The following is a 17862-nucleotide window of genomic DNA, read 5'->3' as shown; positions in this document are numbered from 1 at the left end:
TCATCTTTAGAACGAAGATATTTTTGATGAAATCCAAGAGCTTTCTTTTCTATGTGACATCAGTGGTTCAACTGTAATGTTATGAAACTACGAGAATACTTTTGTGTGCAAAGAACACAAAAATAATGACTTTATTCAACACAAAAAATTACGGTTGAACCACTGATGTCACATGGACAATTTCAACAATCTCCTTACTACTTTCTGGGCCTTGAACGTGTCAGTTGCGTTGCGGTCTATTCAGGGTCAGAAAGCTCTTGGATTTCATCAAAAATATCTTATTATTCTTAAATATCTTATTTAGGAACGATTTTCCTCCTAATTTAAACATTTTAGGAGCATCTTCAGATCAATAATCAAAAATACTGATAAAAAAAAAAATTGCCTTCCCAATATGAGGTGATATTTGACTTCTTACAAGCGTTTCACAGGGGCATTTTCTTTTTAACTTTGTAATAGCATTTTTCAAATTTTATTAAAAGTAAAAAAAAAGAAATGTATAAGACATTAAAACTATATAATAAGGAGAATAAGACAAATTAGTTACTAATCATATGAAATGATTACTAATAAAAAAATAATTTGTACTACAGAGGTGGCTTTTAGGTGCATTTTCAGACTCTAAGGCTCAGAGGTGGCATTAGTGCAAATAAATTCATAAATTCATGTTGAGATTAATCTTTTAAATATAGAAATATTCAATAATTTAACTAAACTGAAATAAACTGAAGGTTTATTAAATAAACTGAAATTATGCTTTAAAAATATAATAACTAAATCTGCCAGCAGGTGGCATAATTATCTAATTACACTACTGGGCGTTGAATGCTTGAATCTGATTGGCTGACGAACGTTCTAGAGGTGTGCATTATTTTCAGGGAAACGCACGGCGAACGTAGTTCCAGGCAGCTCTTGACCGCATTACATGTCTATATCACTTTGCCACACGATTTCAGTTATTTCAAAGGTCCTTACAGTCCAAAACAGCAAAAGAACCAAAACCCACTGGCCGAACAAATAAATACAGTAAACAATAGGATAAAAAAGGACAGATTATTTCCAAGTTTTTGCCACAATATTAAGTTTTATGTACGGAAAGCACATATTCTATTTCTCCCACTCTCTCTCCCTCACAGACGCACACACGTTAGCATACGCGCTAATGCTGTTAACGCTGTTCTGATGATTTCTATTGGTAGAGACACTGCTGCCAATCACTTTGAGACGCACAGACTTCAGAAAGATGATTCATGAGCTTAATATTTCTCTCCCTCTCTCTTTCTGTCTGTCTGCCTAAACTTCATTATTAAATGCATTAGTTTGCCATCAACGGCTCAAGTTGCTAGGTCTAAAATGACGTTCTGGAATTAGTAATGAAGGCACTGGATGAGCTGCGTGAGAAATTATCCTACTCACAATAGCATTTTAAAGACAAAAACCGGACGAATGTCTTGAATTATCATCCGATTGATGTCTTGAGGTGTGGTAACCGTAGTATAAGTGGAATAATTGACTTCAGTCTGTTGAATTCTACAAATATAACGCACACCCGAGGTGTAACGGCCACAACGTGAATTATTTTCTAAGAATTCAACGGCCCGTCGTCAATTATTCCTTATGAATCAGTGACTCGCTAGATTTGTCAAAAACGCACTTTCATTCATGAATGCAACACCGCTGTGTTTGCTTTTAGAGATGCGCAGCGGTTGAGCTGTTATTGTTACAAAATCTGGAAAAATATTAAGGTATTATTTTTCTGTCAATATTGCACACCCTTAGTGTCAAGTACATGATTTTGAACAGAAATCTGATGGTGGACCTATCAATAACTAACCTGATGTGGCGCTCCAGCTGGGATGAAAACGGCATCTCCCAAAAACTGCACTATGGACCAGCCCTGGACTCCATACTCCTCGTACAACCTGCGACGCAGCGTCTGATCCAGGTACCAGCTCTGGTCGTGGATAGGATCATGGTCTGGTGGGTTCTCCTGACCTTGTTCCTCTCCAACCTGCAATTAATAGGTTCAACAGATATTCAGATATTATAGGAATATATGGGTTGAGTACCACATGAGGGAAAGACCACTGACAGAATCTTCATTTTTGGGTAAAGTATTACTTTAAAACCAATTAACATCAAACAGTCGACATAATCCTTTCACCTTTCGCAGGAGCTCACGAATCTTCTCTGCATCTTTGGCGGCATAGATGTGCCAGAGTGCTCCAGGTTTCTCCTTTGCCTCATAGACTCTTCTCTTTGTCATGTCATCCACATCACCCTCTTCAATGGTCTGCATCACCTCTGCAGTAATAACAGGTCGGTCAGTAAATGTACACACCATCGTACCTTATGTAAAAGTCTCTATCTTTTTTATAAAACAGTGAACTAGAGCTGAGCTACTGATACTCGTTGCTAAAACCTCATTTGCTTTTACACAGGGTCTCCAAGCATTAGTTGGGCAACTACACTATGACCATCAAAGCAGAGAGTAGATATTTAATCTTTTAAAGTTTAATAACTGATTATAATTACTAAGCAATAGGGCTGTCAAAATAAATGTTCATTCAACCCTGTTATTTATGCAATGCTGTTAACACGGTCAATTTATCTGACAGTGCAATCATTTCATTCTTGTATTTTCAACCACATGCTTCCTCCCTCTGCCCTCTGAAGACATAAGCAATCCCAAACACACAATCATTGACAGGCAGAAGGCATTTATGAATTTTTTAAACAAGTTCTGTCAGTCCCTGACTCTTTTCTTGCTGTTTAGGACTGTCACAAACACAGATGTGATCAATCTCAGTTATATTTGTCAGATTTTATGAGTGGCATTGCAAAAATAATTACTCGCTCGCGTGCAAAACACACTTGTACAAACACAATGTGGGAAAACTGTTACATTCATTTTTGCAGATTACATAAATACTGTGCAATCTATGTGTGGCATCGCTAAACTATCAAGTACAAATATGGCTTTGACAGGAACTGAAATACAAAAGATTAGCAAATAATTGCAATAAAATATTTTAATCTATTGACAGCCCTACTAATCAAGCAAGCAATTGAAGCAAAGAGACTGAATAGGGGGGAAAGGCAAGGATTGATCCTGCAGGGTCTGCTGAGGAGTTGCATAAAGAATATCCATCAAAACTATGCTAATCATAACAAACTGCTCCAGTATCCCAAAAGATTTTTGTATGGGGAAAAAAGACTGACTGGAGATTCCTGGAATAAAAAAGTCAACAAATTCCAATTTACAGTTTTTTTTTTTTTTTTTGAACATTTAACAAAAAGAGATGACAGGATATGAAGGTCCATCACCAACCACTGAAAAGCATGGAAATAAAAACCAGATTCCCTATAACGAATAAGAACTATTTAAAGGGGTCATAATGTTCAGCTTAAGCATTCAGTTTAGGTTATGAACTAGATTAACCAGTTAACTGAAAACAACTAGCTCAACAAAGTGATCCATTCAGTTGTATCTAGTTGTAGTGTTTCAGCTCACTGGAGGGGGGGTTTGAGTCTGTCCCTAAAAGAAAGGCTATAATACAACTTCAGATGACTTGGAAAATACCTCACAAGGCCATGCCAATGGCCAGCAGCCAATGTTGTGCCACTGTTGAGTATCAGTCAGCCCAATTTTTAGAGTGTGTTCTGCACCTTTAGCACTAGTAGGACCCTTGTCAGCAGCTTTTTGACCAACTGAGCATGTTTAATCAATAGTGGAGCCCATCAGTAAGAGAGTTTAGCTTAGTAAACCAGTGCACGGGAAAAAAATTGAAGGCAACTAAAACATCAAGAGATGATACGAGGCACAAACAGAAGATGCTAGAGCTGCACGATTCCAGATAAATTAAGTATCACAATTTTGGGGGGGTCTCAAATAGAGATCATGATTCTCCCACGATTCTGAACTAAACAAAATAATGTGTAACAAAAGTGTTTAAAGGTTGTATCAGCGATTTCAAGCCTGAAACATAAAGTGTCAAATTCAGCTGACCTTTCTTCACGATCCGCTCGCTGCCTGCCCCATAAATCGACTGTAAAAAAAACACGTCTCTCTGGTCAGCCTAGGGTCTGAGATATGCCAAAAAAACAATCGGTGCTACCAACCTTTCCACAGAAAAACAAACAGTGTTCCAACCAATCAGCGTCAGGGGTTTGGTGTTGTGGACTTTCACTCCGCCTCCCTCACATCCCTGCACCAGTAGGAAAGTCCACAACACCAAACCCCTGACGCTGATTGGTTGGAACACTGTTTGTTTTTCTGTGGAAAGGTTGGTAGCACCGATTGTTTTTTTGGCATATCTCAGACCCTAGGCTGACCAGAGAGACGTGGTTTTTTTACAGTCGATTTATGGGGCAGGCAGCGAGCGGATCGTGAAGAAAGGTCAGCTGAATTTAACACTTTATGTTTCAGGCTTGAAATTGCTGATACAACCTTTAAACTGAATGAATTATTCAACATTTTAATATACATGTATTTAAAATATAATACATTTAATACAAGTGGTTTGAATGAATCAATCAATGACTCACTCATAAATACTTCACTTGTTTCATTACTGGATAAATCAGCGTTTCTGAGCAAATCTCTTGAATAAATGATTCGTTCAATGACAAATACTTTAAGTCACTTGCAATCGACGTTGCAATCTACACAAACGATTTTTGAAGTGCAAGTTACTTTCAAAAGCGGATTTGCTCTATTTTTGATCACTAGACATCAATGTTTATATCCGAACTATGATCTTTAATCACATTATTTCTGTGATAATATGAATGACTGTAATAGACATAGGTGAATTGTTTTTATTTAAATATGGGTTTGTATGGGTGTTTGAATCAAAATCGCAATCTTTTTACAATCATGCAGCTCTACTCTGAAGTAGGAGCTAATTTAGTTCCTCCAACCTTAGTTCCTAGAGCTAAATACGTTCCTAGTTCCTGCGGTGTGAATACGCCAAAAAGTTTTCCGTCAATGGTTCTAGGAACTATCAGTTTGGTGTGTTTGGCCTTTGGGTAAGGACACACCAAACTGACAGTAAGGAACTAGTGCTGAGAAAAGCCGACTGCAGCGCTTTTTCGCATTGGGGCAAAAAAAGTTGCACTAGAACACACCGGACAGACAGCCGATGACCAACTAGCAAATACGCTCTGCGCTTGCATGCGAGAACATAACTCTCCCATATCAGCAGCTGGCAGTAGTCTGTATTCGGCAATTAAACAGGAAACCAGAACAGCTTGAAAAGAATATTCACGCAGAATTGGCCGAAAAACAGCTGATGGTGCTGAACACACTGACAAAAACTAAAGCCGACCGATGCTCAAAAACCACCGGCTAACAGTGGGATGGGTGAACAATTGTTGTAGAGCAGCATGAAAATTCTTCAAAACTTCTCTTTTTGTGTTCCACAGATAAACTAGAAGAATTTGAGTTTGGAACAACATAAGGGTGAGTTTAATGAATTTTCATTCTTGTGTCAACTATTTCTTGTCTTCTTGAACTCAGTAGGATGTTTAGATTTTTATAAGTTATAGTTCATTATGCATCAAATTCCTATTTGAATGTATTATATGACCCCTTTAAAAAATAAAGCTAACACAATCATCAAAAGATCTGAAGGGGCATCAACACAGCGAGATGTAACAAAAAACTACCATGGTCACTATGTTTTGGTGTCCTGGAAAACTCTGGATGGACAAATTGGTGCACTGAGTTTACTAACTGGTGCACAAATTGGTGTTTCATAATAAACCATCAACAAAAATAATACATATTTTAATGTAATGTAGAGTAGCAAGAGATGAGTTAAAGCAATGGGAGTGAAGAACAAGAAAGAGCGAGAAAAGTGGGAGGTCATGCCTGAGGTTAGACAAATGAAAAAAAAATGCACAGACCTTTGAATCCAGCGAGGTCTGCTTCTGTGAATGAGAAATGGTGCCACAATCAAAAGTAGTAAGACCCCAGAGCACAGGCCATCCTAAAGGCCTTAACTACGTCCGACTCACTGGCCTGTTAGAGTTTCGGACACTATGAAGTTGTAGCAGGAGGTTTGCACAGATTTTACCATGAGAAACTCCAGTCAGAGCAGATGCCACAATTAATTGATACCAATGAAAATGTAGCTATAAGAGGAAGACATTCAATATGTCGTACTGATACTGTACAACATCTTGAACTGTTGGGCCAAATTAAAGGGTGCCATGTTGGCACCCTTTAATTTGATTAACTGATTAAACTTTGTAACACAAAGTCAGGGGTCTGAATACTTTTGCAAGGCACTATTTTGTTCTATTTTAACGCCAGTTTTCTATCCAAAGATTTTATCTATAAGTGGAATCTCTATCATTCGGACATTAACTAATTTTCACTTAAAAGGATAGTTCACCCAAAAATGTCATAATTTACCCAACCTAATGTTGATCCAAATCAGTAAGACTTCAGGAAACCATGAGGATGAGTAAATGACAATTTCACTTTTGGGTGAACTATCCCTTTAAGGAGAGGAAGGGTTTTCAGGGAAATCTGAAAGCTTGGGAAGACAGTGTGGATTTTTACATTTTCATTGAAACCATTATTGGTGCTAAAAAAAAATTTGCCATACCAAATGTCATACCAAAATTGTAAATTTGAAACCATTCCCACCTCAATATCAGAAATCAATAAGAAATGCTATATTTTGAAATGTAATTGCTACATCATAACACAATCTAAAGCCTTACTATTATCCTGGTCACTGTCTCCTTCTGGGATGCCCACATACACCATTACGTTGACTGCATCAGATACGTCCAGATGCAGGTTAGTGGTGCCAACCTTTCTGTCTTCTGTGGAGATCAGACCTGGGAAGGACACGGCAAAGGAAACGGGTTAAAGAGATGTCCGTGTAGTATTCCTCATAAGCAGTGGTGAGGATGTTAAATGTAGATCCCTTACCATAGGCATTGTACATTTTGGGACCCAGATCTGGCCGAACGAAGAAGTTTGGAAGACGAGAGGCCAAGTTGAGACGGCCATCTCTCTTTGTGTACTCTGGCAGAGGAAGGTTATCCATGAGATCATGAAACCTGCAAACAGGGGAAACATAAGTGAGCTAATTTATTCAAACAGCCTAACACACTATATATACATAAAAAAGGGAGCATAAAATCTTTTTTGCGAATTAAGGGGTCTTTTTTCTCTCTCAAATTTTAGTGTTTCCATCATTTGTTTCTGATGCAATACTTCAAAATGCACATAAAAGCAGGGTGATGAATACATGCAGTGCCTTGCGAAAGTATGCATACCCCTTCATCTTTTTTTCACGCGGTTTATGTTGCAGCCTAAGGTTAAACTGCTTTAAACAATTTTTTCCACATCAATCTATACTCCATACACCATAATGACAAAGCAAAAAGAAAAGAAAAACAGGTTAACAACAACTTTATTTCAAAAATGTATTAGAAATAAAAAACTGAAATGATTACATTGCATTAGTACTCATACTCTTATCTTGGACAGCTGAAATTTAGCTCAGGAGCATGCATATCGCTTGTAGATGTTACTACACTTAGAGTGAAGTTTTTTTTTTAAGTTATATTTTTTGGGCTTTTTATGCCTTTAATGGACAGGACAGTATAGAGCTGACAGGAAATCAATGGGGTTGGCAAAGGACCTCGAGGCGGGAATCGAACTTGGGTCGCCGTGAGCACAGTTGCGCTATATGTCGGCGCACTAACCACAAGGCTATCGGCGTCGACCTTACAGTGAAGTTAACCTGTGGCAAATTCAACTGAGTGAGTATGATCTGGAAAGGCAGACACATCTTAAAAGGTCTAACAGCTGAAAATACATATCAGTGCCAAAAACAAGCCATTAAGTCAAAAAAACAGCATGTAAAGCTCAGAGACAGGACTGTTTCAAGACAGATCTGAGGAAGAGTTCAGAAAAAAATTCTGCTGCATTGAAGGTTCACTGAAGAATGTAGTCTTCATTACCCTTAATGGAAGAAGTCTGGAACAACCATGACTCTTCCTAGAGCTGGCCTTCTAGCCAAACTGAGCAATTCATGGAGAAGGGCCTTGGTTAGAGTGGTGACCAAGAGATCCTGATAGTCACTCTAGTTGAGCTCCATGATCATATATGCAGATGAGAGAAACTTACAGATGGACAAACATCACTGCAATGCTCCACCAATCTGGTCTTTATTGTGGTGTGTCCAGACTCAATCCTCTCCTCAGCGAAAACACATGAAAACAAACTTGGAATTTGCAAAAAAGCACATAAAGGACCTTCAAACTGAGAAACAAGATTCTCTGATCTGATGAACCTCAATTCCAAGCATCATGTTTGAAGGAAACCAAACTCTGCTCATCAGCTGCAGTAAACAATCCCAAAAGTAAAGAGTGCTGATAGCAGCCTCATGCTGTTGGGGTGTGGGGGAGGGACTCGTCAGAGTTGAAGGAATGCTCAACACAGAAAAATACACAAATTTGTTTTTTGCTTTGTAATTGTTGTGTATGGCCTGTAAATTGATGTGTGGGGGGGGGGGGGGGGGGAGATTTTAAAGCAGTTTAACACAAGACTGCAACATAAAACATGAAAAAAAAAATAAAGGGGTATGAATACTTCCGCAGGACACTGTATATCAATGTATGGATGCTCTCCAAGATATCGGCATTAGCACTTCAAAAAAAAAATCATATCAGTCGACCACCAGCTATGGCACCAAAAAACATCAGCAAACCTACCGAGTGGGCATCATGTCTCTGAAATCTTCTCCAGGAGGCCAGTCTTTAAGTTTCAGTACCATAGGTTGGCCATCTCCACCCTTCAACCGCTCTAGAAAACAGAGGAGAACACAACAGACCGCCAGTTTAAAGTGGTTTCACAGTTAACTGGATACAGTGACAATCAAGGATGGTGATAATTAAATCAACAAAAGATCCAGGCTTGCTCAGACATCTGTCTGTACTCACTGGAAATGACCTGGAAGCCATCCCAGAAGTCTCGAACTTTGACATCAGAGATGATGGCGCAGTTCCTACAGTTGACCAGGTCCACATCCTGGTCTCCAAACTCCTCGCTGAAGGACTCCGGCTTCCATAAGTAATTCTTCAGCTTCCTGTGAATGCCTGAGACCAGCACAGGCTAAACAACAAAAATGTTATTAGCATCCGCAGAACATAACTGATCAAATAAATGCAGATCCATTTGATCTTCACCGCTCACCTGTCCTTGTTTCCAGCACTCTCTGAAGATCTTCCAGTTGTTGCTGTTGCTGGGATCCTGCAGGCAGAGCAAACGGCCATCACACAGCCAGGTGTGGGATGTATGAGGGTCTAACACACTAAGACCCATCAAGCCCTCTCTGCGGGGAACAGCACCCGACTCGCCGCCTTCTGTTGACCCAGACGCACGTCGACCCTCAGCCTTCTTTGTCTCCACCACTGATGCAATAATATGATCCAGGAAGTTAGGAAGACCTCCCTTCATTTTATCAGCCTGCTTAGGATAGAAAGGACAAAATATGTTAATCACAGTTACCACAAAAAAAAGGAAGCAGCACAACTGTTTTTAACATCAATAATGATTTGAAATGTTTCTCTAAATGTAAAGTTAAGGCGGTGTCACGTACACCAGCAGTGGAGAACACTGAAGGGAAAGGAACACCTCCCTCGGCGGGACCTTGCGGGAGCTTTCCAGGGCCAGAGTTCAGCAGATCTCGGAGGCTAGTGCCCTCTGCTTTGGGTTGGGAAGGGCCAGCGCCCAGCAGCAGACTGTTGAAAAGCTTGGGACTAGAGCCTGGGGGTTTGGAAAGGGTGCTGAAGGAGTCCAGACCAAACGGAGCACGCGAGTCACGACCCATCATGGAGCGGAGAGACTCTGAGATCAAACAAGAGCAAAAGCCTGAGCACACCGTGTCTGCAAAAAGCCTTTGAAAAGATTTACCAAATGCATGTGTAAAATAATAATAATAATAATAAATTATACAATTATTTAGAGATGTTTTTGATTATTAAAATTGTGGAGAAACCATAAATAAATTAATGGAAAACCAAATTTGGTAAATATAAAACTGAATTTGAGAAAACAAATTAAAAACAATTTAATGGGGCCTTAATTTAATTTTGTGAAACTTTTAATTGTTTTTAAATCATGTACATTTCATGATTTTAATTAATTAGACATGCTTTTTTAATCGTATATTTAAAATTTAACTATCAAAAAAGAGTGAGAAAAAAACTTTTTCAAATTGTAAAGCACTTTGAGCCGCATTGTTCTACAAATAGAGTTATCAACACTTCATATCAAAAAAACGGAATTTGGACAACTTTAAAGGTGGTTTTCTCAATATTTGGATTTTTTTGCACCCTCAGATTCCAGATTTTCAAATAGCTGCATCTCAGGCAAATATTGTCCTAACCTAACAAACCATACATTAATGGAAAGCAGGGTCCACATACAATACAGTCCATGATCATTTTGGTCAAATGTAAAGTCCTGAAGCAAAACCAGTTGAGAACCGCTATTATTAAGCACCTCCACATGTGCCATCCACTAACAGCTTTAAATTAGTCTCACCTTTAGGCTCCTTTTGCGTGGCTAGGTCAGCTAGCCAGTGAAGGGCTGAGGAACTGCCCTTGCAATCTTTCACTGGTGACGGTGACAGGGCAGGGACAGGAGCAGGCGCAGGAGCAGGAGCAGGGCTAGAAGTGCTGCTGTTTGTCCCACTGGTGCCTGACGTTGTGTCAGCACTGCACACCTCTTCAACAGGCTCTGTTTTGACTACTGCACCCGCTGCAGGTTCCCCATTCGGACGGGTTGTGGCTGAAGTGGAAGTGGCTCCATTCCCCACACTATTAGCTGCACCCGACTGCACCAAACATGAGACAAAAGATGAGAAAACACATAAATCTGCAATATCTAAGAGCATTATTCGAATATTTTGGAGATGTCTTGCCTGTGAAAGGCCATTTGGAGCACTGGGCCGCACCAAGGGTTTGCTGTGCCGACTTGTGCAGGGGCAGTTCGCTTTGATCCCCCATTTACCTCTGGCTGCGTGTACCATGTCACCTATGCTGTACAAGGCTAAAGGGACACAAGGAGATGATAAAACCGAGCTCCAGTTACTGTGATTTCATACAGTCGGGTCCATATATATTTGGACACTGACACACTTTTCATAATTTCGGCTCTGTATGCCACTAGAATAGTTTTAAAATGATACAATCAAGATTAAATTAAAGTGCAGACTTTAAGCTTTAATTCAAGGGGTTGAACAAAAATAACATAAAATGCTAAGGAATTACAACCATTTTTATACACAGACCCCCCATTTTCAGGGGCTCAAAAGTAATTGGACAAATAAATATAATCATAAATAAAATGTTCATTTTTAATATTTTGTTGAGAATCCTTTGCAGGCAATGACTGTCTTTAGCAGTGTTGTTTTTGACAACCATCTTAGATTTAGTCTTAGTCTTAGTCTTTTGGACTAAAATGCTTCTTAGTTTTAGTCAAATTTTAGTCACTTCTATATGTGATAGTTTTAGTCCAATTTTAGTCGACGAAAAGTCAAAAAGGTTTTAGTCTAGTTTTAGTCGACGAAAAATCAAAAAGGTTTTAGTCTAGTTTTAGTCAAAAAAGGGAAAAAAGTAGTCTTTTAACAAATTAATGTAGGTCAGTAAGTATTTTGCTGTTGGGTAGTGTCACTTATAAGTTCTGAAAAAAGCAGATCTATAGTTCAACACAATGTGAGCTTCCGGATCGACTATTTTCACCAATAATTACAATAATGAAGGAATGTTTTAGAACATAAAAGACAAAAAAGGATGGAATGCTAAAACGGCTTGCCATAATAGTATAGCAAAGAGTATTTAATGCTAAAATGGCTTGCCATAGCGTCAGATACTTTTTAAGTTTTAATTGGCATGCACAATAAGCGGAAATGTCATGCATTTTAAATGTCTGACGGACCACCCACTAACATTTGTCTATTCTCGTCAACGAAAACTCACACACGTCTCGTCATGTTTTAGTCATCAACGAGCCATTTTTATCTCGTCATCGTCTCGTTATCGTCATGAAAAAAAGTGGCGTCAACGAAATGATTTCGTCATCGTCATCGTTGACGAAAACAACACTGGTCTTAAGTCTGGATCTCATGGACATCACCATAGACTGGGTTTCCTCCTTTGTGGTGCTTTGCCAGGCCTTTACTGCAGCTGACTTCAGTTATTGTTGGTTTGTGGGTCTTTCTGCCTTTAGTTTTGTCTTCAGCAGGTGAAATGCATGCTCAATCAATTTGAAATCAGAAGATTGACTTGGTCATTGCAGATTATTTCACTTTTTTACCTTTAAAAACTCCTGGGTTGCTTTTGCTGTATGTTTTAGGTCATCGTCCATTTGTACTATGAAGAGCCGCCCAAACAACTTTGCTCCATTTAACTGAATCTGGGCAGACAGTATATCCCTATACACTTCCGAATTCTTCCGGCTGCTTCTGTCTTCTGTCACATCATCACTAAACACATATACACTGCTCCACCATGTTCACAGATGATGATGTTGTAGGCTTTGGATCATGAGCGGTTCCAAGCCTTCTCCATACTTTTTTCTTCCCGTCATTCTGGTACACGTTGATTTTAATTTCAGCAGTCCAAAAAATGCTTTTCCAGAAGTGGTCTGGCTTTTTTAAATGTTTTTGACAAAGTCTAATCTGGTCTTGTTTGCACCTTGTGGTAAACTCTCTCTATTTTGCTCTGGTGAAGTCTTCTCTTGATTGTAGACTTGACAGTGACACGCCTACCTCCTGGAGAGTATTCTTCACTTGGCTGGATGTTGTAAAATGTTTTATTACCATGGAGAGGATCATCCAATCATCCACCATACTGTCATCTTTTGTGAACGTCCAGGCCTTTTTATGTTGCTGTGTGTTCTTTTTCTTCTCAGAATTCACCAAACTGTTGATTTGGCCACTCCTAATGTTCCTGCTATCTCTCTGATGCATTTCTTTTGTTTTTGAAGCCTAAAAATGGTCTGTTTTACTTGCATGCAGAGCTCCTTTGACCGCATGATGGGTTCAGAGCAACAGCTTCCAAATGCAAATGGCACACTTAGAATCAACTCCAAATCTTTTACCTGCTTAATTGATGTAGAAAAAAATGAAGGAATAGACCACAACTGTCCATGAAACAGCTTTTGAGTCAACTGTCCAATTACTTATGGTCCCTTGAAAAGGGGGGGAGGTACATATTAAAGAGCTGTAATTCCTGAACCTTTCTACCAATTTGATGAGACTGCCCTAAAAATTAAAGCTCAGAGTGTGCACTTTAAGCCCATATTCATTGTATAACTGTAACTTGAATATGTTTTGGTCAACAGCTAAAATAATAAAAATTGTGTCAGTGTCCAAATATATATGGACCTGACTGTATATTTTTAACAGGAATAAATGCACTCACCTGTGCCGGGTATAATTTGAGTGGGCATGAGGTTCTGTGGTTCGTGTGGCTGGCCTTTAGCACATTTTAGCCATGAGAACACCTCCTCTTCAGGACTATCGTCTACTGTAAGAGCAGAAGTGAGAGTCTGTGACATGCTGTAATGGACGTACATGATACAAGACAGTGCTCTTGCATCAAACACGAGGATATAGCTGACATTTGTAGTCATGAGTGTGACATATCTACTGTACCTTCAGGTGGCCTGTTCTTGCGTAGCCGGTAGCAGTCGAGACAAACACCGAAGCCGCATTTGCGACACACCCAGTGGATGTTGAAGAGCGTTGTTTCACACACGTCGCACATTTCTCTCACTCCTCTCACAGCTCGCTTCCATGCTACTTTTTCTGCAAAATCACAGAGGATAATAGATTTTAATAAGTCCTTACTATGGTTTCAAAATAGTCACTAGCTTTATTTTGATACTATTTTAGTGTGCATTTATAATACAAAACCAAATGTTTTATTTTATTTCAGTTAATAAAACTTACTTTACTACAAGCTTTTGTTTTAGTAACAGTTTTTACCATAATGCTTTATATTATATTTCTATTATTTATATTAGTGTTCACACTAAAATAAGCAACACTGAGGTCCTGAAAGGTGCTATAATAAACATATTTTTTTAAATAATTATGTTTAACATAAGATTTTCGTATATTCCCATGTTCCTTGGTGATAAGATAATGCAATAGTGTTTCCCCCTTTACATTTATTGAGCTTAATTCATAAAACATTAATAGAACGGGAAATTCTTAGAAAAAAACATTCAATTTAATGTGGTGTGTCAGTAAAAATTTCCATGATTAATTTGCTCACATTTATTCTGCTTATATTTCATAATTGAGGTCTTTAATATTACAGTGATATTAAATAAATTCAACTGTATCTAAAATTAGATAAAATACACTACCAGTCAAAAGTTTTAATACAACAACAACAATAATATTTTTAAATGTTTCTAAGGAAGTCTCTCTGCTCACCAAGCCTGCATTTGTTTGATTCAAAGTACAGCAAAAACAGTAAAATTCTAAAATATTTTCTCTATTAAAAATAACTGCTTTATATTTGAATATATTTTAAAATGTAATTTGTTCCTGTGATTTAAAAGCAGATTTTTTTAGCATCATTACTCCAGTCGCATGATCCTTCAGAAATCATTCTAAAATTTTGATTTGCTGCTCAAAACACATTTATTATTATTATTATTATTATTATTATGTTGAAAACAACCAAACAGAATTGTTTCAGGTTTTTTTGATGAATAGAAAGTTTAGAAGAACAGCATTTATCTGAAATAGTAATCCTTTAAATGTCTTTATCACTTTTAATCAATTTAAAGCATCAATGCTAAATAAAGTATTAATTTCTATAATTTCTTCCAGCAGTCTTGGAAAAGTCACGTAAATTAATAAAAATATAAAACTTCATGGTCATTTTTATAAAGAATATACATTTTCCTAGTAATGTTAAGCTCTAAAATATTTAATGTGGTAGCATTTCTTTTTCTAGAAGAGCCAGGCAAATTATTATTATTATTATTTTAAAGAGGGAAACTTGAAAATTTAGCTCTTAAAATCTTCTAGAATCCTAAAATTTATTATTAACTGAAAACTGATTGTTTTTTTATTTTATTATTAATTAAGAGTGTCCATAAAAATAAATAAGAACCACTGGACTAGGTGCAAATAGTGCATGTAAAAAATAAATAAATAAATAGAAAATTGCCATTATGTGATACAATCTTAGAATTGAATCAGATTATAAATTATTTTGTGTAAAATTGCTTTAAATCAGTTTTAATAATCAAACAGTTACTTACGATGGGGCTCTACCATCATCATGGCCTCTTTCTCTGACATGACCAGTTGGCAAAACTGGTCACCCACGTTTGCTAAAATGTATTTGGACGTATCCAAGTCAAGTCCTTCTTTCGCTGCTAGAGAGGGAAGCCAGAGCCCCATCGCCATGCTGTCACTCTGCTGCGGGCTCAGAAAACCTTCCACACGAAGGACTCCCTTCTTAGTGAAAGCCAGCCTGTTATAACACAAGTCAAGATGTCAATATCACACAATAGACAGGAGTTAGGCTGAATATATTAGTAATTGTCTTAATCATATTTACCTGCGAAAGTGGAAGAATCGGCAGGCCACGTTTGGGTCATCATCATCCGAGTCCTCACGAGCTTTCCTGTAGCGCTCCAGGCGACACTCGCGACATTTGTGCAGGTGGGGCGCCACATTAATGCAGGAGCCGTCTTGCAGAAAAGACTCTCCGGACTGCTTCAAGCGCCGAACCTTACTCTGGTCCTTTAACACGGACTGTCCCGCTAGAGAAGTCACACATGAAAACTAAATCAGATGACTGTGAACACTGAATGATCTATCAAGATCATCTATCAAGATTTCAATGCAGAAGTAAGCTGTTTTCTTGTAATGTGTTAAAGATAATATATTAAAATAATATGATAAGACACAACAGTTTGCAATATCTAGCAGCAATACAAGTTGTTTTGTACAGCTAAAAACAGCTGGATGCGGATGAGACCGGAAGCCAGACACATTAAATTTATAAAGGATGACAGAGCAAGATGGCTGGAACTATTAAACAAAAGTGTATTTTTGTAGGCCAAAATCTCGAAACCAGTTAGCATTTTTAGCACTTCTGCTTCCATCGTCTTAAAATCCATGTTTTTTAATGGGTTTTTAATTAAATGTTTATAAAAGGTCTGTGGGTAACAAGATATTTTTAGAATGTATTCTTTATTTCTAAATTTTCAAAGCCACCAGACACCAGCAATAAGACCATCAATACTTAAAACTGAATCCTGTCACAAAATTGTCTGTGACTTCTCTTATAAAACAGCATTTTTGCCATAAAAAAATTGCAACAAAAAATGTTTAGAGTCAAACATGCTGAAGATCAGTCAATAAGACACTACAGTGGTGGCCAAAATTAGAACATTAGTATTTCACCAGCTAAAAATGGTTTTAGGTAAGTTATTTCTCTTTTACATTTCCATTTGCCATTAATGCTAATAATCCAGTGAGCTTTTTGTTTGCACAAGGAGTCCGACTACAGCCAGTGCTCCACACAGAGATCTGATCTCATTAACATCCAGTCTGTCTGGAATGACATGAAGAAACAAAACAAACTGGGACAGACTAAATCCAGAAGAACTGTGGCAATGTCTCCAAGATGCTTCAAGAGATCTACCTTAAAGGGATAATAATTTAGCCAAAATGAAAATTCTGTCATTGAAGGAGAAGTCCACTTCCAGAACAAAAAGTTACAAATTATTTACTCACCCCCTTGTCATCCATGTTTGTGACTCTCTTTAAGTCGATGAGAAATTATGTTTCTTGAGGGGGAAAAAAATCAGGAATTATCTCTATAAAATTAATGTCAATGGTGCGCCCAAGTTTAAAAGTCCAAAATGCAATTTAAATGCGGCTTCAAATGGCTCTAAACAATCCCAGCCGAGGAAGAAGGGTCTTATCTAGCAAAACGATCGGTCATTTTCTAAACAAATTGACAATTTATATACTGTTTAACCTCAAATGCTCATCATGTCTAAGTCTGCGTGAACTCTTCAGCCATTACAGTTTGGGTAAGTCGAAAAAATCCCATCTCATTTTCAAAATTGTTCTAAAGTACCGATCCAGTGCTTACAGAGTAAACATGCAAAGTAGATCAAACGCCCTTTACTTAAATAAAAAAAAAAAAAAAGTAAAACAACGATGTAGGACGATTTTGACGCTGAAGAATAAAACGAGACGGGAGTTTTTCGACATTCCCTAACTATATTGACCTGGAAAAAAACAGTTCACGCAGACTTAGACAAGATGAGCGTTTGAGGTTAAGAAGTAGGGTTGTCACGATACCATAAAAATGACTTACGATACTATACCAGCTGAAGTATCACGATACCAAGTAGTATCACGATACCATGCAGTATTCTGTTAATTTAAAATTCAAATCTACACAATGAATAAAAAAATTCATAAATAAAAAGATGTAAATGAAAACAGGCAAGATTTTTCTCTGAATACTTCACTGATGTGAATAAATGACTGGCTATTGTTATCCATGAAATCATGTCAACAAAAGTCATCTGAGCACTGCACAGAAGCTTCATAGAGTGACATTTAGATGTGGTATTTATGCATTTAGACTGTACTTATAATTGCATAAATAATGTTATAAGATAAATGTTTTAAATACAAAACTCTGAATATAGAAATATGTTGGAAAAGAATGGAACATGACGGGAAACTTAAAACCGCCAGCAGATGGCAGCAGTGTTCATGATTGAATCACTGAGTTGTTCAAACGATTCTTTCAAAACGGCTGAATCATTCAGGG

General features: G+C 37.8%; 1 protein-coding gene across 6 annotated transcripts in view; it reads right to left on the bottom strand.

Annotated features, from left to right (window-relative positions):
• Nucleotides 1-17862, bottom strand: part of kdm3b (lysine (K)-specific demethylase 3B) — a 38892-nt gene that overhangs the window by 1380 nt on the left and 19650 nt on the right. For 4 of the 6 annotated variants that reach the window (XM_073820114.1, XM_073820118.1, XM_073820119.1 and 1 more), the window contains 15 exons: nt 15622-15826; nt 15320-15534; nt 13692-13844; nt 13459-13563; nt 10956-11083; nt 10577-10868; nt 9630-9877; nt 9224-9496; nt 8971-9142; nt 8743-8833; nt 6950-7080; nt 6736-6855; nt 5911-5934; nt 2165-2304; nt 1835-2011 (listed from right to left, as the gene is read on the bottom strand). In XM_073820114.1, coding sequence (XP_073676215.1) covers nt 1835-2011; nt 2165-2304; nt 5911-5934; nt 6736-6855; nt 6950-7080; nt 8743-8833; nt 8971-9142; nt 9224-9496; nt 9630-9877; nt 10577-10868; nt 10956-11083; nt 13459-13563; nt 13692-13844; nt 15320-15534; nt 15622-15826 — 2474 coding nt within the window. The remainder of the gene's footprint in view (nt 1-1834; nt 2012-2164; nt 2305-5910; nt 5935-6735; nt 6856-6949; nt 7081-8742; nt 8834-8970; nt 9143-9223; nt 9497-9629; nt 9878-10576; nt 10869-10955; nt 11084-13458; nt 13564-13691; nt 13845-15319; nt 15535-15621; nt 15827-17862) is intronic. The other 2 variants (XM_073820115.1, XM_073820117.1) reach the window with 2 other exon arrangements.

Source organism: Garra rufa, chromosome 16, assembly GCF_049309525.1.
Source record: "Garra rufa chromosome 16, GarRuf1.0, whole genome shotgun sequence".
Taxonomy (NCBI): Eukaryota; Metazoa; Chordata; class Actinopteri; order Cypriniformes; family Cyprinidae; genus Garra; species Garra rufa.
Note: the sequence above shows the minus strand (reverse complement) of the source record. Positions and strands in the feature narration are given on the sequence as shown.